The sequence below is a fragment of the Cnephaeus nilssonii genome (assembly GCF_951640355.1).
Source record: "Cnephaeus nilssonii genome assembly, chromosome: 1".
NCBI lineage: Eukaryota > Metazoa > Chordata > Mammalia > Chiroptera > Vespertilionidae > Cnephaeus > Cnephaeus nilssonii.
Genome location: NC_137072.1, coordinates 61618156 through 61642183, shown reverse-complemented (window position 1 = coordinate 61642183; position 24028 = coordinate 61618156). Strand labels below are relative to the sequence as shown.

At 42.7% G+C, this 24028-nt stretch overlaps 1 protein-coding gene across 4 annotated transcripts in view; it reads left to right on the top strand.

The window, feature by feature from the left end:
• AFF1 (ALF transcription elongation factor 1) overlaps positions 1–24028 on the top strand; it is a 196489-nt gene that overhangs the window by 47037 nt on the left and 125424 nt on the right. Inside the window, exon 1 of one of the 4 annotated variants that reach the window (XM_079774787.1) lies at positions 13992–14339. The exons of the other annotated variants lie outside the window; for them this stretch is intronic. Coding sequence (XP_079630913.1) covers positions 14323–14339 — 17 coding nt within the window. The 5' untranslated portion in view covers positions 13992–14322. Of the gene's footprint in view, positions 1–13991; positions 14340–24028 lie in introns of those variants that run through there. 4 annotated transcript variants of the gene reach the window in all.

The window sequence follows — 24028 nt, the reverse complement described above, 5'->3', positions numbered from 1 at the left end:
ATGGCTCCGCGTGTCAGTGCTGACACGTGTGTCATAGGTTCGCCATCACTGAGTTAGGGGTTAGCCAGGGGCTTGACAACAAACAGGCCGAGTCAGACGTGGCTGGCTGCCAGCCCTCCCTGTGGAAGTCCTCAGTCCTCAGGAGGTGATAACTGACTATTGTGGAGACCAGGGGCAGTGACCATTGTGGCGCAGTAAGGATTTGGTGCTTCCTTAAGGCTGCACAAGGTGCAGGAGACAGCAGGACCCTAAGCACAGGCACGCACCCCTGCGTTGGTAATATTCAGGGAGCCTTGGTTTAGCCGATGACATCTAAGAGGTGTGAAGGTCACCGAGGCCGTGGGCTCCATCTCCAGAGCGGTACTCCGGAGCTTCTGGAAGCCGCCGGCCCCCAGGAGCAGCTCCAGACTGTCCGCAGACAGGATGCGGTCCACAAGGCGGCGTGTGGGTGGTAACATGCTTTCGAGTGTTATCAAAGTTTATAAAAGCTGGGCTTTAGTACTGCCTGTGGGCGGGGTGGGGCCCTATCTAGAGGGCATGGTGCCAAGGAACTTGCTTCAACTGTGAGGATAATGTAGGAGCCTTAGAAAAATTGTCTGGGCAGAAAATAGTTTTTTTGTTTCTTTATTACTTTATCTTGGTCTCTCAGCTGTGAACCACTTAGTTGAGGTTGTTGCAAATATGTAACCTACATGTATGGCCCCCAGCAAGTCCACATTTGTTAGAGGAGCGAGAGAAATGCTGTGAGTTGAAATGGTTCCAGCCAAGTTAGTTCTTATTCTAAAACCACTTTCCAGCATAACATGATTGACCTAGGTGACACCACCGTCCATGGCAGCGTTACTATTACTCGAGACTCAAGAACATGAACTTACAGCTCTGTAGACTTTTGTTACATCTTTTCTGAAGGATGGAGGTGGTTCAATGGCCTGAGACCTCAGATGGAAAACAGGACAGGAGTTCATGTTTACTTCAAATTGCTTTTTTTTTTTAGAAGTATCCTATGTGTAGTCATTGAAATATAATAGACACTATGCTCTCAGATACTGAATTTTTGTTTTCCGCACTCCCAGCGAAAGCGAAACCACCCAACTATGATAATAAATCACTGTTTGCCTTTTGCAGAAAAGCTGATCTTAAAAAAGTGATGTCAAATTTGGGAGCGCTATGATGAAACACAGCTAAACATCAGGGAGAATGACTTTTCTAGAAAACTATAAAAGCAGTCCTATGATTGATTTTTCAAGGAGGTAACAGTAGCTTCTCCCAGGAGGCTGCCTGGGTTAGTGGTTGAGAGCATGGACCCTGGTCATCGCTCAGTCCCACCACTGACCAGCTGCACCACTTCAAGAAAATTACCCAGCCTCTTGGGCCTCAGGTTTCTTATCTATAAGCAGAGGTGGTAATCCTGTACTTGGCTTAAAGACTCGTGGCAGGAATTAATTTTAATACAAGCGAAGCACGTAGAACAGGGCCGGGTATGTTGTGGGTGCTCAGCAGATGTTCCCAGCTCCGGGCACTCACAAAATAGTCCAGCACCTTGCTTTGCTAGGCTTTGGTATCTAAGACTCTCACTGAATGACTCAAGCATGTGTACTGAGGGAACGTTATCACATTTGGGAGAAAGTAATCTTCCTGTGAATTTCCAATTGGAAATGTAGAGGCCCATTCAGTTGTTAAGCATTTGAAGGCATTGAGCTGGCTTGGAGGTCTTAAGGGCACTAACAAGGTTGTCAGCTGGGAGCAGTTTCCAGCTGAGAGTTCTCACCTTGACCGAGTTCCTAATTGGACTAGCTGGGGAAGCCCCCTCATTTCTGAGAGCTAGACAATACATTCTGTGAACTTAGATGGCTGTAACTTTCTTAAGTGAATCCTTAAACATAATGCTTAAAACTAATTATTTAATTGGCTCAATAACTAATAGATCCTTGATCATGAAAAGGTTTAATTGGTTATTAACCAGTTTTTTTAAAGGTAGATTTGTTATATTTTCAAGGTATTTAGGATTTAGAAAACGGCGTGAACCTTTCTCTGAGTAAGTGCTTAGAAGACAAGGATTGTTAAAATCTCCCCTGTAAGGTTGCACAGGTGTAGAGAGTGAGAGCAGAGTGGAATTTTTGGACACCTTTGATCCAATGTGGAGTCCCTGTCAACCATGACAGTTATGTCAAGTAACAATATGTCCATGGCTGAGGTAATGGGGTGTAACTGGAACGCCCGTGGGAGGGGCCTGGAGTGCTCAAAACCACAAGTCTGGCCGCTTAGATAAGAACTCCATCTGGACACTGATATGAAGGGCTCCTTCGCCCATTGTGGCTGTAGGAACTCAGAGCTTATCCATTTGACGCTCGAGCTTGGCTGTACCAGGGGTCTCGCTTTGACCCAGTGGGACTTCTGCTCCCCTGGGCGAGTGCTGCCATTGTCTCCACCGGTCATGAGACCGACCCTCGCCACTCTATCTGTGGATGCGACAGTGATTGGGACTTAGCTCTGCTCATTCTATCACCTAGCTCCCCCTTTCTGCATGTAACCTGCATGTAATCATATTGGCTTATTGGGGAGGTCTCCCCTAATTAACCCGGCATTGTGGAAAGACACACACGTCTCCTTGGGGGATGCTCACAACAATAGGGCTTTGCATGTAATAGGTGCTTAATAAATGTTGACTGATTTCATTTTCCTTTTTTTTTTTTTTTTTTGCTTTGTGACTTTGATAGGAAGTAGAGCTCATGACAAATACACCTCAAATAAAACTCTACTGACTTTTTGGAGGAGCTCCTCAATCTTCAACTAGAATGTAAAATTTGTACCCCAAATTAGGTTTTGAATGGTTTGGGCTCCATCACTTGCTAGAAGTAAAAACAGCCCCATTTAGGACAGGCCCGGGTATCACAGAAATTGTTACTAGTTGATGCAACTTCTTTTAAGTGTAGGGAGACAAGATCTTCGTGTCATTTATATGCTGCAATAACTGATCATTGTGGCTTGTCTGTATATGTAAAAAAAAAATTTTCCCACAAAAGTAAAAAAAACAACAACCTGCAAAGGCTCTTTGGAAAATATCTCCTCTCTTTTAATTCTTCAATCCTTTCTCTTTTCTTATGTGTTTTCAGGAAAATTTGGGGGGTAGCTTAAAGGGATGGAAAAGCCCCCAACACAGAAAGGACTGCATGGGAACACTGTTGGAGATTACTGTTTTAGGCTGAATGTTGGTCACTTGTCTTTGAGAGTTGAAGGGATTCGTAGGTTCTGTAGATTACAGTGCAGTGCTCTCAGACGTGAAGGGGCGTGTGAATCACCCAGGACGTTTGTTCTGATGTGGAGGCTCTGGACCAGAACCTGAGGTTCTGCCCTTCCAACAAGCCTCCCACGGAAGTGGCTGCCGCCGCCGCCGCCGCCGCCACTTTTGGAGTATTTTCTGTTTGCTGGAATGCCTCACGGCAGAGGCTCTCCACTTGGTGCGCATTAGATCCCCTGAGGACATTTTAAAACACTAAGGCATGGGCCCCTTCCCCGGGGGGTCATTGGCCTGGGGTGTGAGCGGAGTGTCAGGAGTTTATCAGTCTCCCCAGGTGATGTCCTTGTGGAGGCAAGGTTGTGAAGCCTGGAGGACCTGAATTATTTTCATTAGTTCACATCGCTGTGGATATACCTGTCTTCAAAGTGGTGTCCTCTGTGTGTGCTTCAAAGGACTATTTTCTATTCTTTTTAACTTCTTCTTTGGACCCCATGTTTTGAAAGCGTTTCTCTACTCAGCACACTACGTTTGAACAACTTTGTTTCCTTATGTTTGAATTAATCAAACCATAAGCAGTTGCCCGTCAGATTCCTGATCAGCCTGAGCTAACTGGTGTGACCACGCTGAGTTGGCATCAGCTCCAGAGTCCTTCCCACCCTTTTCCATGGGCAAATGTGTGGTTTCTTTGGACTTCTTGAAATGTTGAGAATAGTCCACTGAGCTCTGCTTGCTTCATTTGTGGACCCAGGTCAGAGTCCGTTGATTACGTAGTGAGAGAACCCCGCAGAGAGTTTGGGGTTAGATCGCTCCCTTTAGCTCACGTGTAGGACGAAGGCTTCCAAGCTGCAACTCCGCGGAGTTCTTCCCAGGTCTCTGTTTCCTGCAAACAAGCAAACGTTCCCTTAATCCCATCCAACCTCGAGACTGGATGTACCTGAGAGCTAGGAGCTCCTGGTAGGTAAGGAGTGAAGGTTAAGATATCAGAGACTGAGAAGAGCTGCCATGGTTGGGGTTGGAATAATGGTGGTGGAGAGGAGGGGAAAGGACATTCCAGCAAAGAGAACAGACTCTGCGCAGTGATAGGCGGGCGGCGTGAGGGAAGTGTCTGGCTGGAGGGGGTTGTGAGATGGGGTGGGGAGAGGATGGAGGGAAGATGGTAGAGGAGAAAGCTACTGAAGTTGGGCCAAGCTGGGCAAGGGTATTAGATGTCCCCTGAAGAAATTGGTTTTCATTCTGGAGACAGAGGAAATGCTCATTTTATTTTTGTCCTTTTCGTAAGAGAATAACATTGATGTATATTTTAAAATGGTATATTCTATATTCTGGCAGTAATGTTGAAGGTTGAGTTGGCGGGGAGAGAGTTGGCAAGAGAAATAATTCTTTTGAAGCCATTGTAAAAAGCATGATGATATATGAAGAACCTGAAATAAGTGTGGTGGGAGTTCCATAAAAATGGATACAAAGAAGATTGTATCCTCTTCACCTGAGGGTATGTTTTTATTAGTTTTAGAAAAAGAGGAAGGGGGAGAGAGAGAAACATGGACTAGGGATTGAACCGGCAACCTGGGTCTGTGCCCTGACCAGAACCAAACCCTTGGCCTTTAGGTGCATGGGGCCGTGCCCCAACCAACTGAGCCACATTGGCCAGGGCTACGATTATTTTTAATTTCAAAACGGAATTAGAAGCTGTGAATGGGTACAATATTGACTCTAAATAAGATTTGGTAAATTAAGGATGTTAGCCCTGGAGCAGCAGTTTCTAAACTTTCCTGTACAACAGAATCACCTGGAGGGCTTGTGGGACTAATTGCTGGGCCCCACCCTTGATTGTGTAAGTTTGCATGGGTCCTGAAAATTTGCAAAAGAATGCAGGAAAGAAGCAACACGGGGGGGGGGGGGGGGGGGATAAAACCCTGAGGGATAAATGGAGAACAAACACCAAGTTGGTGGAACTTAAACCCAGCTATATCAATAATTTAAATAAATGACTAAACATTTCTATTACAAGACAGAGATCCTGCAGACAGGGTCTTACTCAATATATTAATGTGTTCACAATAAATACACCATCAAGCAGTAAGGGTAAGAAAGCTAGATGGCACCCAGAATGAAGAGTCCTGTGGAGCTGACCGGAACCCCACCTGCAGCACGTGTTCCAACCCTAGTCAGCCACGCTCAGGGGCGCCCACCCGGCCCAGCTGCACCCAGTCCCCCTGCAGATCCACGAAGGAGAAAAATAGATGTTGATATAATTCCCTTTAAAAACAAGAAAAAGAAAAAGAAAGCTAGATGGCCACATTAGGTTCAAGAGGGCAGAAGGAGCATCAGTGGGTGAGAACTGCAGACAAGCCACTGCTAGCGCCCTGGAGCACAGAACTTCCCGGAGCCCGTCCCTTGCGAGCAGTGGAAGGGGCTGCCTTGCCATGCCAACAGTGGTCTCTGGAGGTAGGCAGACAGGCCAGTCTCGGTAGAGAAAGAGCATGCTTGCCTGGAGAAACGGATTAGATGACCCCTGCTTTCTTTCGGGAGCTGAGATTTTATTTTACAGCCACCTACTCGCTGCATAACGACAGACCACAGTGATTCCGTAAGATAACAATGGAGCTGAAAAATTCCTCTTGCCAAGTGATGTCATAGCCATGGAAATGTCACCGCACAACACATTACTCACGTATGTGTGTGTGTGGTGATGCTGGTGTAAACAAACCCACTGTGCTGCCTGTCGGGTAAAAGCATAGTACAAACAATGTTGTACGGTTCAGAATACTTGATAATGATGATAAATGGCTATGTTACTGGTTTAGGTATTTACTGTACTATATTATTTATCCTTATTGTAGAGTGTATTCTTTCTACTTATTAAAAAATGGTTGCTGTAAAACAGTATTGCCGTGTTTGTACTGGCAGCGGCCTTATACATCTCTTGTTTACCCAGTCTCTTGATCGCATCCTTTTCTCTTGTGCTTGATTTAATCGCATGTTTTATACAAGCACACGCTGTCCGGGCTGGTGTCCTAGGAGCAGTAGGTTATGCCATGGAGCCTCAGAGTGCAGGCGGCTCACCATCTAGGTCTGCGTACGTGCACTCTAGGATGTTCACCCCGTGGCAAAGTTGCCTAAGGACACAATTCTCAGAAGGACACATTTCTCAGAATGTGTCTCCGTCATTAAGTGGCGTGTGACTCCACTTCCTTTTTCACAGTTGTGATTTTCTTTTTTGTGTGTCACTACAAAACCAGGTATGTGTTCATTTCATAGTACTTAGAAAATTCTAAAATGTGCAGAAAAGGTAAGTCATCTGCCAGCATTTTGGTAAAGGGGCCCCGTCAATCTTTTGAATACGCGTATTTAATCAATTCTGAAGAAGGGGGATCATGGCAAGTGCGGTGTATTGCAACAGCTTTGAAAACACTCCCTTATACTGTATTGTGTATTTCCATGCTATTAAATGTGTCTGGAAAACAGGACGGTGAAAGCATGTTCAACCCAGGGAGAGAAAGTAATTAGAGACTAGTTTTATAAATTCAAAACATTTTAAAGGGATGCTTTCTGCGCTCCTGTACTTTTACTAGCTCGAGAGCACTCTGGGGTTTTTGTGGTGATTTATATGTGGAGAAAGAGCCAGGAAAAGGAGTGAGTGCCTGATCTCTAGTTTGGGTGACTGGTGACTGTCGGATAACCAAGGACCCAGGGGAGAGGAGTAGGTTGGATCTGGGGCCAATCAGATTCATGTTGAGTTGGAGTTGCTGGTGGTCACTGCCTGGCCTGAGCCATTTCTCAGTCTGACAGTGTCTCTCTCCCTCGCCCACCTGCCTTTCCTTTTTAAAAGCATCACTACTGCCCCACTCCCTGCACACTCGTTGTTGTGCATACTCCCTGGGTTTGGCTATTCTAAAACTTAAGGGGGCAGATCCAATTTCAAGGGGCTTATTGCTAATCGTTACAGGTACAAACATTATAGAGCTATGGAATTCACATCTTCAGTTAACTGCTTTCGTGTCTCCGTGCCACCCCCTCCCATTCTGCCTTGGGTGATGACATGCTCTCCTTCCTCCGGAGAAACCACCCTTGTGGACCCGAGCAGTGTGCAGGCTGAATGATAGCTTTTTCTGGGCCTCTCTAGTGTGATACACTTTTCACTAATTTATTTATTTATACAACCTCCCAAGTGCCTTTTCACATCCAGGAAAGAGTTTGGGGGCAGCTGAAAAGAACAGACTTGGAGCTGGGTTGGGCTGCAGTGACACTTGGGGAAGTCACTGATGGTACTGTCCAAGACATGGTGTAGACTGAGAGGACAGTGAAGTTTTCTGGTCGTTTCTCTTGGATCCTGTATGTGTGCGCAGAAGGGATTATAACATAAAATGAGTTGCTCCCTAACTAAAGAGGTATTCTGAACGTTCACAGAGGAGAGTTTCAAGGAAGGTGGTCACTGGCCTTACAAAGGAAGGAGGCCATTTGTTTAGAAAGTCCAGCTGGGATGGCTGAAGGAGCCTGAGGCATGGCGTTTAAGGAGCGGAGACTGATACTGGGGGAAACGGCTGATGGTAGAATTGGGTGGGGTAGAGAAAGTAGAAGGTGAGCCTGGAGCTCCTTGTAGTACAGAAAGTAAGGAAGTGCTCAAAAGATAAGTCAGTGACAAAATTGAGCCAGTCAAAGGGACCAGGAGCTAACCTGAAAGAGCTCCCAATGGCCAAGGCCTGGACAACCTGAGCAACAAAATACACCATGCAGTGTTGGATTATAACCCGAAGTATAAAATAATTATCCACGAGTCCATAGTGATACAAATAAGTGATTGACTAAATGAATAACCGGAGAAGAAAACCTTTCTTACACAAGAATTCTAAATAATATGTGTAGACCTACCACCCTACAGGAGGTGAAATACAATCCCCTCCCTCTCTTGAAGGGAAAAACATTGGACAAGCCCAGTTAGAGCGACATTCTACAGGATACCTGGTCTGAATGCAAAGCTGCGAAGGTCCTGAAAAACAAGGGGGGACTGAGAAACTGTCACAGACCCAGGGCAGTGGGTGATGCCCTGGATTGGGTCTTGGAACAGAATGAGGACATTAACAGAGAAACGAATGAAATCAGAATCAAGTCTGGAGTTTAGTTCATAGTAGTAGCCTATGCTGATTTCTCAGTTTGACAAATGACAAATGGTATAGTAAGCTGTGAAAATGGGGGAACTGGCTGGGGAATGCTTTGCAACTTTTCTGTAAATCTAAAAGTATTCCAAAATAAAAAGTCTAAAAAGTGTGTGTGTGAGAGTGTGAGTGTGAATGTGTGTGTGTGTTGGGATGAGGGGTTGAAGGAACTTGAGCTTTTGTAGGCTGAGAATAAGTTATTGGTGTAGATGGGTGGGGGTATTTGGGAGGGGAAGGAGGAATGCTTTATCAGTGCACAATAGAGGGAGATACGGAGAAATGCAGACTAGAAGCAGAGAAAAAGAAGAGGTAAAGAAAGCGTTCAAGTTGGGCAGTAGTCTTTAAACATCTTTGTGCACTCCCAACGGAACGTTGAACAATTGCAAGTCTTCATTCTCAGACTTATCATCTGAGACATAGCAGAGAAAATCTGCCTTCTGATGGCTCTGTCCATCTTATTTCATAATTCTAAGCTAGGTAGGTGCGGCATGGGGTTACCTGGATGTCTATTCCCATTTTCTGATTTGAGCTCCGGCACTCTCCTTCTATATAGAACTGTTCCTTTGGGGCCTTAGAGGTATTTATATCTGGGAGCAGTGTACCCTTTTAAGGTTGATTTGGTTGGGTGAGAGGCCTGCTTTCTTGTTCAGGAATGGAAAGGCAAGCAGGAAGTGAAAGGAAATCCTGAACCCTGGTTTTAGGAAAGGGATTTGGAAATTAAAGACCTGGTGATAGATTTATTTAAAACCTTTGCCCTCATACTTCTTGAGACTTTCCTTGTACCCCATTTTGAAGACCCTGGTAGAGGACTGAGAGGGAGTGAATCTGGAATGTTGCCTGGGGAGAGAGAACTCTCTCAGGACTGCTTTGTGTTGAGGTCACAGCGGAAGGGGAAGGGAGCCGTTCCTTTCCGGTGATGCTTACCGCGCCGTTTTCCCTGCGGCCTGTCCCCTGGGCACTGCTCTTTTTCTCCTCCTCTGTCTCTCCTCCCTTTTCCTGGGTTGATTTATTTGAGATCAGGTCCGAGTGGCAACCTTGAGCACCCTTCTCCTGGTGAAGTGATTTGTGTAGTGTCCTCATTAAACAACATTCCATTGAGACGAAGTGGCAGTTCTCAGTGAGGAGATTTGACCTATGTATATTTTATACCAAAAGTACTCCTAGAGAGTAGACTCACTGAATGAGCGTCACGGCACAAATGTGTACATTGAAGGAGGTATTTTACAGTCCCGATAAGGGCAACCTGTTCACATTTTTAAAAAATAATTAAGGTGAGTTAGATTTTGTCTTCCATCTCTTAAATTTAAAAAAAAGTTTAAAAATGTAAATATATATACATTTTTAAACATATGCCTATCCATATTTTGCCAAATAAATGATGGAGCACTTAAAGATTATTTTCACTCTAGGATAACAATATCTAGTGCACATTTGTGTTAGTAGTTAAGATGTGTTACACATGCCACATACATTGTTGCCACTACATGTGTGTAAGTCACTTATAAAGCTCATTGATTTACTAGTAAAGAGTGAATAAAGCTCTGGCTGATGTGGCTAAGTTGGTTGGGCATTGTCTCGTTCACGGAAAGGTTGCTGGTTCTAATCCCATGCCTGGATTTCAGGCTCTATTCCTGGTAGGGGGCCTGCAGGAGGCAGCCAATTGATGTTCCACTCTCACATCCATGATTCTCTCTCTCTCTCTCTTCCCTCTCTCTAAAAATCAATTTCAAAAAAAAAAATCTTTAAAGAGCTAATAAAAAGGTACTCTTGTGATTCAAGAATCCATTTCAGATAGTAGACTACTCTAAATTCTGCCCTATTTATTAAATTCTTATAAATTCTGCCCTAATTATTAAATCGTGTACCTTCCTCTTTTGGTTTTAGCATACCTGGTTACTGTAGGATTGATGAATTCAGGAAATATAGAGTTGTTAGCACATTTCCACTGTACAGAAAAACTTATTTTATTAGATAGATGATGTTTTGCTGTTATATAACATCTTTCCACTATTTTCATTAGAAAGTCTTCACTGTACTGAGCAATGACTAATATAATCCTAATTTTGTAAAAGGGCGGTGAAGATTGGCAGGTGATCTTACTCTTTATTTTCCAGGTAAGTTGGATGTATTAGTTGGTCCAGTCTGAGCATACTCTAGGGCGCAGGAAGTCTTCCCAAGTCCATAGAGCCTCAGGTCCTTGCTAAGTGGGTTGCAAGGGATCATGAACCACATCAGAGTATAACAGATGCTGTATGTGGTCCTGTATCCTCAAATTTCATCAGAAAGCCAAAGAATTCTGTGCCACCAAAAGGTTAAGAATGTCTTTTTGTTCAGTGTCACTGCTGAACAAGTCTGTGGGTCGGGTACAATGGTGTTTTCAGACACTTGGAAATAATAGCGCCCATGTTTGTATTGCAGTAGTTCTTCAGCCACATATAGTATTCAGTTACAGAATTTCTCCTGCACTTACCTCCAGTATTTTTAGATTTATTGCAAATCTAGTGTAGTCCCACTTCTGTTTCATATTACCCTCACTAATTTACATTACAGATGATCTGGAGAGGCTAGGGAATCTCAGTTGTAATCCTGATCTGCTGTTCATTCCAAATTTCCTTTTGGGTAAATATTTGCTGCATTCTTTCATTTCTTCATAGTATTTAAATAATGTTAGGACAATGGACACAGCTCACAGAGGAAAAATTTAATTTTAAATATTAGTGTTGTTACCATTCTAGCTTGTGGTAAATTGAAAATTTGTGAGTAAATGCTATTATGAAATGTTGTTTCGGCTTACTTATATGTCTGACATCAATTTGTTTAAAGCATAAATGATCATATTTGGTATTTAGAACAGCAAGAGAAAAATGGGAAATGACAAGCAAGACATTTCTGGGAGGAGACTTTTGTCTGAATTTATATACTTTGTTTTCTTAAGGTGGGTTTGTCTCTCTACTATTATAAAAGAATATATATATTCAACAGTATTTTATTGTTCAATAGAGAACTCTTAGGAATGAAAATAAATGCTTCTAACCATGATCCTTAAAATGACTGAGGGATTATGAACCAACACTGAGTCAAAAAGCTCTTAACATTTTCTAAATACACATGATCTAAGTAAGTGGTTCACATATAAGCAGACAAGTATTCGCTGGCGAATTTGTTAAAATGCACATGCCTGGGACCTCACCCCATAAGGATTTTGATTCCGTAGTTCTGGAGTTTATGTTTTTACGCATGTTCCAAGTGATTTGACCACATTTTTGTTAAGGCTGATCTAGGTGCTAAGAGGTTTCATGGTAATAGCTATAATATAACAATATTACCTTTAATATAAGGGAAGCCATGATGAGTGTGGAGAGGTGAGGGAGACATGGAAGTATTGGCAAATGACATGGAATAATTTTTCGCCCCCAAATTCATTGGGAAAAAAACAAACTTATTTCCAAAATTGAAAAAATTAGTAAGAGGAGTGGGTGTTACTTTACATTTATGCAAATGTCTTTACTGTCTAGCTTAACAGAAGACAGCTGGAATCTCATATCTGTTTCTGTATTCCGTTTTAACAGTGTTTTGGTTGAAGTCTATGAAGAAGATTCAGTCTTACAGAGAAAATACCTTTTTTTGATACTATGCCCAAACTCCACCACAAGTCAGTTTCTGAAAGGTTCGTTGCAGTGTGGAATCTGAAATCATATCACTGAGCGTTTTTGTTTTTTTAACTTTGCTACATTAAAATCCATTGGTCTGTCTTGCACTTTCAGTGGGTCTTTTACCCATGAGTGATTTTGTACCATTCAGAAAATATTGGTCACTAAGTCAGGCAGACCTTCTAAAATCCCATTCATTACTGTCCTTATTCATCAGAAAAGTCTTCAAGTATTGGGTGGCAGATGTGAAGTTATCCAAAATGCTTGAAAGCTCAAAACTGGTTGTTGGCAATAAAGACTGTCAGTTGTTTTCCTTGCAGAAACAGACTCACTTTGTTCACTGTGGAGAAAACGACTGCCCAATACCCACGTCAAGGTACCCACATTTTGTCAATTGTGATTTCAAGAGAAAATGGTCGTCCACGAAAAAGCAGCTAGTGCAGCTTGCAACTCCATTACACAAGTGCCTTTTTTCTAGACCCCCATTGTACTCCACTCCGCAGCAGCCGAGTGCTTCCTGTGTACTTCCCATTCTGTCACAAAGAACATCAAAATGACCTGGACTCAGGGGTCAAGATTTAATAAAGTAGTAATTCCTACAGCTTGCTTCCTTAAGGGCTTTCGCGAAGGAAATTGGTGTGTGCCTTTTTTTTTTTCCTTCATTTTTTTATTGCTAATACGCGGTGAAGAAGAATGCAGTGACTACCAGGCCCCTTTGCTGCCACTGCCTTGATTAGCGCTAAGGCGCCAGCAGTTTCCCCACAATTACTTTTGCACCATGAGTGCAAATGTCAGCACAGCGAAAAGACAAATAATGCCTTTGTGTTCTTCTAAAAATAGTTTTGACCTCGGAGAAGGTCGTGGGGACTCTCCAGAGTCCACTGAACCACCATTGGAGATGCATTGGGCCTTTCTCCCACCCCCCAGCCTCCCAACTTTGTATTTTTTTTTTGTGCCAGACATCAACATGTCTGTATTCTAGGGCTTCTTAGTAATACAGTCTGGAGGACCTCTGTGCGATGGGCAACAACTGTCACGATTCTAGCTGGAGTGGGGAGGGCACAGGACAGGCATTCAGTTAAGAATTTCCAGCTCCTTCGTGGTGCTGTGGCCCCCGTGAGTGTTGAAACACAACCTCCCTCCATCTCTACCCAAGGAAGTTTTTTTTCTTTAGGCACAGTTTAAGTTTAAATGCCTTCCCCAGCCTAGGACGCGATTTCGTTTGTATTTCTTATACAGTTCACTCTACTGTTTGTTTGCATCCTCAGTCATTTTTGAAAATTTTGTCAATCCCTTAATTACTTCAAGGACCAAAATGAGTTCGTTTCCTTTGCAATCTGCATGTTGTTAAAAAAAAAAAAAAGAGGGCGTTTTGTAAATATTTGCCTCAATATTAAAGGAAATCAAAACTGAAAGCGGAGCGGAGTAAAACAACTGTGCGTGAGTTGCCCGCTTCCTGACGGCAAGCATTGCAAAGATCACAAAGTAGCGAACATGGTTTTACTGCTGTGGTTTTTATTCCTTGCTCCCTGCAGCCTCTTGGGGCTCGGGATTCAACAAATACAAATTGGAGCTGGAGTTCCGAGCGGCCGGGTACCTTGTGTTCCGGCGGTGTGTTTGTACATTGTTGGACCTGGCAGGAACACTCGTCCCGAAGCCCGCAGGCGGGGCTCCCCGCGAGCGGCCGAGCTGGGCTGCGTCGGCGCCGGTGCTCCGCGCCCCCGCCCGCGCAGCCCAGCCTCCGGCTGGGACCGGCCGAGCGCCATGCCCATTTAAGGAGGAGGGCCGTACCATCAGAACTTTGTTCACGGGGAGGGGGGGTGTCCAGGCGAACTCTGACAACTTTCATTGAGCCCCAAAGATTTCCTTCCCTTTCCAACCCTGGTCTCGTGCTGTTGGGTGGGAGCTGGGAGCGGGTGGGCTTTGGGCGTGGGCCCCTTGCGTGTCCTTTTCCCGAAATAGCCCTGCGGGATCTCACTCGCTTTGGATTCGGACGCGGTGTTCCCCCCCCCCCCCCCCCGCGGCCCGGCCCGAGTGTGGTTGGTCCGCGAGGCCCCAGTGCCCGGATGTCCATCAGGATTAGTGCGAGCCAATGCGCTGGGAGCCGGAGGCTGTGCCGAGGACGCCGGGCTCGGAGCAGGTACTCAGTCCCGCAACCCGGGAGCCGCGCAGGGGAGCCGTCCCCGCCGGGCGCCGGCCAATGGTGAGCGCGGCGCTGGCAGAAGGGCCGCGGGGGGAAGGCGCCGATGGACAGAAGACCTTGAGCTCTAGCGACTGAAGGATGGCAGCCCAGTCCAGGTGAGCCCGGCGCGGGGAGAAACTTTCCCGACGTGTTGGTGGCCGGGGGATTTGAAGGTTGCGGGGGGGAGGGTTGGGGTGCCGCGAAGGGGGTGGGCAGGGAGGGAGGCAGCTTTGTCACCGCTTTCTCATCCTTCCCGAGGCCGGGGGGTCGTTCGTTACTGTCAGAGAAACACAACGGCAGAGAACATCCTAGACAGGTCCTGCCGGGGAGAGCCGAGCCTTGCATTCAAGTTAGGATTAAAGTTAACGAGCTCTCCTCCTCCAAAAACCGTCGTGAATTTCAGAGAAATGAAGTTGATCGACTGTGTCTGCCTTTCCCCAAATGTTCATTGACTTGCTTTGTGCACCTTCCTTGGGTTCTCTTGATTTTTTTTTTTTTTATTCCCCTCTCGTGTCTTGAGCAGAGTTGTATGCACCAATGAATGTAAAACATTTCACCTTGGGGGGTGGAAGTGGGGGTGGGGGTGGGGGGTTGAGAATTTGCCTGGTGAGCGATTGGAAATTTTATTGCGAAAATGTATGATTCCCCATAAAACGACACAGCTTGAATCTGCTGAGCGGGCAGAGGCCGGGATGTGCGGGGCTGGGGAAGGGGAGGATAAGGAGCAGCAGTTGGGGTGTGTGTGGGGGGGACGCTATTGTAGGAGCCTCAAGCTCCGACTTTCCGTGGTTTTTAACTCATTTTGTAATAGCGTTAAAGACGGGTGATGACAAGGCACTAGTGACTATTGTAAGGTTCAACCTGCGGTGGGAGTTCATTTTAGTTGTGACAGCGGTTGGTGCTCAAGGGACACAGGAGTTATGTATATTTATTTTTTTTACCTTTAGATTTACTAGAAAGCAGTTTGGTGTCACAGACTTAAACTATTAAAGAGGGCTCTTCAAGTCAGTATTTGTGGTACAGTGATTTGGGGATATCTTCGAAGGCTAAACCACATTCCATTGCTAAAGACCCAGATGGATCACAGAGAAATAGAGGTTTTGATGGTGAAGTGTGGGTTAGGTGAGACTTCAATAAATTCTTTTCTCTAAGAGATAGACCTTTCGAGGAAGAAAAAGAATTGCTCTACGTAGAGCACCTCTCCTAGGCACTCCCGGCTTTGTATATTTAATCCTCTCCACGCAGTGGTTTAATCTCTTACTGATTGTTCTAGGAAGGAGTTCTTAACTTGGGGCTAAGGAGAGCAACTTGGATGGGAAACCAAAGTTGCCTATTTATTTTTGCTAAGTTCACCTGAAATTTAACTGCCAAAGGGGTCTATGGCACAAAACCTTTGATTAACATGCACCTTGATCTAAGAAATTCAGTAACTGCTCTCTAACAGTGCAATAATACGGAGCTGGGATTTGAATTCAGGTGTGAGTGATTTCAGTGCCTCAGCCCTTAAACTAATTAGGAATAAACGGATTTAATGGCTACAGTGGTTGCCGCAGTGTGCCAGGCACCACGACTTTAATTGGATTACCTCTGACTCTCCTCAGTCACTTAAGAAGGCGAGGGCTTTTATTTTCACATGAGGTCAGTTAAGGAAACTGAGGCCCAGCCAGCCTTTCTTGCTCGAGGTCACACAGGTAGAGCACTTGCTCACTTCCAGGCTGCCTCTTGAACGCTGAGGTGAGGTGTTACAAGGGAGCGGCAAAGCCTCAATAAAATAAAAGCGTGCCAGAAAACAATTTCTGCTAAAAGTGCTTTGCTCCAAGATGTAACCTGAGTTATTAGTGTGGTGGTTCAACCTGTCAGCAGTTGAAATAGGAGGACTGTCCATATTTCACTCTCCTACCTGGCTTTCAGACATGCCCTTGAACTAGGAACAAAGCCACAGGCCTATGATGGGCGCTGGTTTCTTAGCCTGCATACTGGGAGTTTAGCTCACAAATGGTAAATGTCCATTTTCTTCCTTTACATCTGGAATGAGGTCCAAGCTCATTTAGACTCGCTGTTTTGAGGGAGAGTGGGTAACCTTTGAGATCCAAAGAGAGACTATGTGGAGAAGGTTGCAGATAAATTGTGGATTTCAGGGAAACCTCGAAGCTGGGCCAAGTGACCCTGAGTAGTCCTAAGTGAAACTGAGCCATCATCTATGATATATAATCTGGGCTAGTAAAATCTTGCCCATGTGCCACACACTGTATCTGTTTGCTCTTGTAACAAGTAATTTAGATTGCTGGGCTCATTGGACCTAACGATTCATAGTTTGGTTTGTTCTAACCACAGCAGTTTCATTGTGCACTGTTTAAATTTGATTTTTTTTTGAGGAGGTAGGTGGGAACTTAGCTGAAACTGAATTTTGTAGCACTGATGGTGAATAGAGCTGACCCCGGCACTTTTCTCTCATTATTTGGCATTGGTATAAGGTACTATCCTTGATTTGTTACTGATGAGTGGTATATGACTAATTTTTCATGTGTATAGACTAGACAGTGTATTTCTTTTCAATAGTCAGCAAAATATTACCTTACATTTCTTAGTATCCCCCGCATAAGCTGGAAGTACTTTGAATAAGTGAGGGACCTACCTAAGTATTTCTTGGCTTGTGAATCTTTATAAATTGAGGTTGTATATTTTCCTCTTCCTCATTTTAAAACTTAAGAGTAGGAAATTGATCATTTTGTTTGCTTTGTGGTTAATTCCTTCTCTAGAAAAGGAAGACTTATTGTAGAAGGTGAATTGCCTACATTTTAAGAATTAGAATTTGGGTCAGTATTTGAAAACATGGACTATTGGGTTTGAGTTTTCAGAGTGTGGAGAAAGGCACTCACTTAGAAATGCAACATTAGTTACAGCAGGAGAGCACTGTGCCTCACTCTCCGATTAATGTGTTTCTCTGGAACCTGTAAGCACAACAGATACTTGACCCCACTTCCTTGTGGGAATTGTAACAAACTTGCTTTCCCTAATGTGAAATAGTTACAGATTCTGGCTTTTGTTTCCAAATTCTGATTTCAAGCACATGGAGACTATGTTCTTATATTAAGTACACAGTCTGGCATGCCCTCTTTTGAGAACGAATAAGCCTATGATAGGTAGGGGTGGGCATGGAATCCCAGCAGTTTGTAGATCTGTCTTTTTCTGTGAGGATTAGCTTGCTTTTTATTGAGGAGTATGTCGATGGATGCAACAGAAAGGGCTTTGGGTGGTTCCGCATCTCTGCTCACCTCCTCATTGAAGCAACTCCTGAATTCTAGGAAGGAATATGTACATACCTTCAACTACCATCCGGGATTAACTGGTTTTGAAATACACCTTGTGCTACCTGAGGAGCCCTGGCCCACCCCTACCCCGGGGGTGAAAGGTGTGAGGGTGGGAGTGGGGAGATGAACTTGCTTCTTCAGGAGAATAGCATTTGGTGACTGAGAACATCTCAAAAGAGCACTTTCACATTAATAGCGAAAGGAAATTGGGTTGTCCCGGCCAGGTGGCTCAGTTGGTTGGAGCATCGTCCTGCACACCAAAAAGGTTGTGGGTTTGCTTTCTAATAAGGGTCCATACCTAGGTTTCGGTTCAATCCATGTACTGGCACAAACAGGAGGCAACCTACCGATGTTTCTCTCCCTCTCCTCTCCGTCTCCCTCTCCTTACCCTGTACCCCTCTCTCCCTGTCCCTCTCCTCCCTCTCTTTCTAAAATCAATAAGCAATCTTTCCTAGGGTGAGGATTAAAAAAAATAAATTAGGTTTATCAACTCACCCACCATTGTTTGTTTGAATTTGACTTAATGTTAATGTAGCTTAAAACTAAATAAAGCAAAATCAGATTGTTCCCAAGATTATTATGAAGCCGGTTTTTGGTGGCTCTTTTTTATTTTGGTCAGGGAAATTTTGCTATTGCAAAAAAGGCAATGCTGTTAAACTGGTATAGAACCAGTTTTGCTCCGCCTTCTGCCCCCACCCCTGATTTATGAACTACTGATACCATGGAAGAAAATTCCTGAAAGCAGAGAAGCTCTGAATAAATATGAGCAAATTTCAAAGATGATTGCTGTGGTATTTTGGAAAGTACAGTTCAAGGAACTGATTTCAAGAGGGAAATAATTTATGCACTATTTTGACTCAGTGAATGGTTTCATTTTTCCCCTTCTGACACCATTGTATACAGTGTCCTTGACAGAAGAGAAACACAGACAGGTCTCTTAAATGATTTCCTTCTGGTTCATCCTGAGCGCTCAGCTGAGCTTCCTGACTCACAGACTAGAGCTACTTCCACGATAAAGACAGGAAGGAGGATTGAGTCATTTTTTCAGTCAGCTGGTTTATGGAGATGTTCTTTGGCAAAATTAACACAAGTGATTCCTTGAGAGATTTAGGAGATTCTATATACTAGACCATGAAAAGGTATTCAATAGTTGGTTCTATATCTTAAACATTTTTTTTAGTAGTTTATTGACTTTCCAGAGAGAAGGAGGGAGGAAGAGGAGAAGAGAAGAGAGAAGAGAGAGAGAAGAGAAGAGAAGAGAAGAGAAGAGAAGAGAAGAGAAGAGAAGAGAGAGACATCTATGTGAGAGCACATTGATCAATAGATAAGCTGCCTCCTGCATGCCCCTACTGGGGAGCTGCAGACCTGGAATCAAACAGCAACCTTTCAGTGCACAGGACGATGCCCAACCGAGTCACAAGAGAGCCAGGGCTGGTTCTGTTACTTTTGAAAATGAAATTTAGTGAATGCTATATTTAAATAATTTGAATATCAAATATACTTGGTAATAAAAAAAATATCTTAATCATGGATAAGATAAATCTATTCACTCCTCTTGGTGTTATCATTTATTTGTTTTGAGCATCCAAACCTGTGTATTACCTAATGGCTGTAAAATGAAAGCAGGTTAGCTTCATTACTGCTTTGAAGAACAATAGACAACTTGATTGCTTCTAAATATATAAGCCTAGTTTTCTTTTAGCAAATTTCTCCATTTTGTTCATTTTCCAGGGTTGGCAAATATACTTAATTCCAAAATTTCCTGTCTTCTAAAAAGGAAAGGCCTGGGTGAGAGAAAGGACTGCTAGCAACAGGGTATTCTCATTTTCCCTTCGTACTACTTGGAAGTGTGGTCTGCACCTTTTGGACAGCATTTCTTGGCTCAGAATTATAAACATAGCAGGCTTGGGTGTCATGACCTCTTTGTTGTGGCTCACTTACATTTTATTGATAGAGGGTGGGTGCATAACTTTTGCAGTTTAAATAATTACCTGTCTTTTTCACCTATGTGAAAATAATTGGGAGGGTGGGGGAAAGCTAAACTTGTAATATTATACCTCTGCTTCAGGGTGTTCTCAATTCATTTTATTATAAACATAACATTTATTCATTTGCTCAAAATAATTATAGCAAGTAGAATGCACAATAATGTCTTGCTCAAATATAAATGTATCACATGAAATGTAACTTTAGACCTTATTTCTTTATATCTAAGAATAAGATTTATAGCTTTTGGTGGTAATGCCCTGGAAACCCAGAAGTAAAAATTAACTTTAAAATCATCAGGCGCCGACTTTTGACTTTTTGTGTCTTGGTGGTGATCAGTGTTGAGAATTCTTTCTGTGTGCATACTTTTATTTTTACCTATTCACAGTGAGCTAAAGCTTATCCCTATGGCCACACAGCCAACAGACTTAATATTCTGAAAGTCTGGTGAATGTCTGTTTTCTTGTGTTGGTTTATTGGCTTTGTTTTTAATTTAATCAGATTGAACTCCTATCAGATTCTTAAGGCTCTTCCTCAAAGCAGTAATTTGGTGTCAGTTTTAATATATTAAGAAGGAATCCCAAGTGAAACCTTGTGAAAGGGAACTGAAGCAAACAGAAAGGGGGAAGTATGCTGTATTTCTATTGACACCTAAATTGTCTTATATTTCCAAAGGGCACGCACAGTTTGACCACGTTCTGAAAGTACCAAGAATTGTTCCTCCTCTGCATGGCTCAGGATGGTGACCACTTGGAGATCTATAGGCTGTGTGATCCTTTGTTTGGGTGGGCTGGGAGAGCTAAGGATATGGCTCTTGAGTCACTAGCTTACCTTTACTTTATCCAAAAGGATATAGCCCTTCTTTCCAGTATTGCTTACTACTGGATGGCCAGTTAAACAAAAGTAAACTAATATTTTAAGGAGCAGTGTGGTCATCTTAAGTTCAAAGTCGATTAGACTTAAGAATCATCACGTGTGCTTGTTAACATAGTCTGGTCTCCCCCCCTCACTCCACCCCAAGATTCTGATGGACAGGCCCAGGGCAGAGCTTGGGTGGAGCCCTGCTGGCTCTGAGGCAAGGCCTATGTACCACTCTTTGTGAAATGGGGTGTCTTTGAGAGACATATGTAAATTACAATATAGATCGTGCAGTGCACTTACATTTGGTTTTATTGAAATAGACACGAAGTTGGTGAAGGTAGATATCTACCTCTAGAAATTTATGTACCAATTACAAACTGTAAGTTAAAATGACCAATTGCACCGACAGTTAAAAAAATAGAAGGAGAAAGAAGGTATCGAGAAATAATGCCCAATGTTTAATGGTGCAGCACTCTCCTATGACCTGTTTCTTCTCAAGGACCTGGATAGTTCATTTACCCTTTCCTATCTTCTCTGGGCTCCTTCCCAAAACTAACTCCCCTCCCCACCGTTTATCAGGTGGCAGTTGGTTTTGTTCCCAGGGAAAAGTTACAACTGTGAATTGGTCAATTATATCTAAACTTTATGAAACTGAAATGAACGTTTGGTGTTTTGTTTGCTGTGTGTGTGTGTGTGTGTTTGTGTGTGTGTTTGTGTGTGTTTTAAGTACTGTTGTTGAACAAATAATATTCAACTAAAAATTTTAAATGGGATTCCTACTGGGAAGCAAATGTTAAAATTATAGCAGATGTCGGTTCCTGTAACAAAATTCAGGAAACACTTTCTGGTATGTGGGCGTTGTAACTTCAGTTCTTGGAACTTTCCTTCAGGAAACTGTCCTGTCAAAAGCAGAACAGTCAAAAAAAAATATGAAGCACAATTCACAAACTCTGTTGTGCAGTGTAATTAAATTTTGATTTGGTGCATATGTTTGTGCGGCTGTGACAGAGCTGAGACTATCACGTGACTTTTGTCTTGGATAATGTACATCTGGATAACTTGTTAAATTGCTTCTCTCCCCTCCCCCCAGTCTTTGCTTTAAAAATACAGGTGTATCTGATTTACTCTGCATGTGGAAAGTAGTATAAAATTAACCAGTTCCCATTGTTTTGTGCAAAGTATGAAACCTGTTTTCTACTCAGCTTTGCAGAGTTGACTTGTTTTTAGTCTCCTGACTGTAGACATTTCTAAGTAAGATGCCCTTATCTAGTAAGTTAGTAGCTCTGCTACCAAAAATACTGATAAACATTTGAGTCCAAGATACTATGATTTTTTAAAAAATCATATAAAGCAGCAATTTTAAACTGGTGTGCCACAAGAATTTTTAAAATATGCAATGCCTGCTGAGGTGGGGGGCGAGGGCAGGCTAGAAGAGGTCAGGCGGGGGGAGGAAAGTGGAACATATGTAATACTTTCAACAATAAAGATTTTAAAAAAACGTTTGCCAATTTGAATGCAATTAAAAAAACATGCAATACCCGATTATTTAGTCAGGGGCACTGACCTCTTTTTATTTAGATTGTCAAATAAAAAATTGACAGTTAGCCAACACAACACTAGCTGTCCCATGGGAATGAATCAAAATTATATCCTTTATTTTTTGTCAGATCGGTAAAAATATATATATTTTTTGGTGTGCTGCAAAATTTTAGTAATTAGTTTATGTGTGCCATACGATGAAAAGGTTGAAAATTGCTAATTTAAAGGAAAACAGAACCTCTTACTGAGTTAATATGCTGTTTTATTTCTTTATTTTTAATATGCTACATTCGAAATAGCTTTTAAATTCCATTAAAAAGGGATATTTATCGGTACAAAGTCTGGCCAGTAACACAGACCTAAAGCTGTCATATTATTTATTTATGTTTTCTAGTAACCTTGACCTAGCAATTACACTTTTAGGAATTATGTTTTTCTGTTATTCTTTTATGGCCTGTATCACTTCCCCCCTCAGTCCCCTGTTAGAATTAGACCATACTTGTGCTAACTCTCCAATTAAAAAAGCTGTGTAAATATAAAGTTCGTACCACATGGAAAAAATTAGGCAGCAACATTTCTTAATATTAGCTTAATGAAAAAACGAAATGAAACCCAGTATGTTACATTTGTTTCAAAATGAAGTTATACTACCTGAAATATGGGAAAGAATAAGGAGATTAGTATTGGCTGCTTGTCACATCACTTGGTTTTAGGGAAATTCAAACTTAGTTTTTAAATGGGATTGTGCCCAAAAGACAAAAAAAGCTCTAGATTGGAAGTTTTAAATGGTTGAATTTGATGATCACATTATTTTGCCAATAGTATTGATAGAGTGGTGGTTTTTTTTTAACCCTCATGATGGGCCTATTCTTACACAAACACTTTCATCTATTTCTTATTTTAGCAGTCATGTTTTTCTCCAGATAAAGTGAAAATCATTAGGTTTACTTACTGCAGAGTTTAATTTGTAGGTTTAAAAAAAAAATCATGACCGTTTTCATAATAAGCCCAGAATAAAATATGGCTTCTTCATGAGGTCACCCGTATTCTGTGGTGACACCCCTAAAGTATTGGTGTTCTCCATTATTTTTAAAAAGTGGGAGCTGCACCCCTACTCGGTCTTTTTGGTAGCGTGGTAAATGACCCCCTTCTTTTGTTGGGAGTGGGGAGTAGATAGCTTTACTGTCACCCAGATCTTTTATCTCCTATGTTATTTCTTGTTTTTATGAATGTTTCTTCCCAGCCCAGGTTGTTTTTCTTTTTTGACAACTTTGAGGTATATTTTACATGTCAGAAAAGTCACCCATTTCAAGTGTATAGTTCAGTGATTTTTTATTTACTGAGTGGTGCAGCCATAACCATAAATCAGTTTTAGAACATTTTGTCCCACCAGTCCGATCCCCCATGCCCATTTTTAGGTAATCCCTGTTCCCAGCCCCATGCTACTACTAATCTACTTTCTGTCGGTGTGTAAATTTGCCTTTTGTGGGCACTTCACATACATGGAATCTTGTGGTTTCTTGCATAACTTTTTGAGTTTCATCTATGGCATAGCATGTGTAAGTAGCTATGTCCTTTCAATTGCTGGATAGTATTTCATTGTCTAGATATGATAGACGGGTTGTTTCCAGTGTGTTTCTTTTGGGAGGGGGCGTGCATTATAATAGCTGCTATGAACATGTAAGTCTTTGTGTAGACATGTTTTCTTTTTTCTTGGTTAGATAACCTAGGGGTGGAATTGCTGGGTTCTATGATATTTTTATGCTTAACTTTTGAAACCACCAAACTGCTTTCCAAACTACATTGAGTGGCCAGATTATTATGATCTCTGAATGCATAATAATCTGGCTGCTCAGTGTACTTCTCTTGAGTACCTCATTTATTTGATATCAAAGATACTATAAATCGTGCACCTGATCAGTTTTCCCCTTTGCACTGGCTGATAGAAAGCTCAGGGCAAATAGGTGGTTGATCTCCAGCAAAAGTCTAGAATACTTTTGGTACCCATTTGAGATACAAATACACTCAGTGGCCAGATTATTAGGCGTTCAAAGATCATAATCATCTGGCCACTCAGTGTATATGCCCACTGTTTAAACTGACCTAAT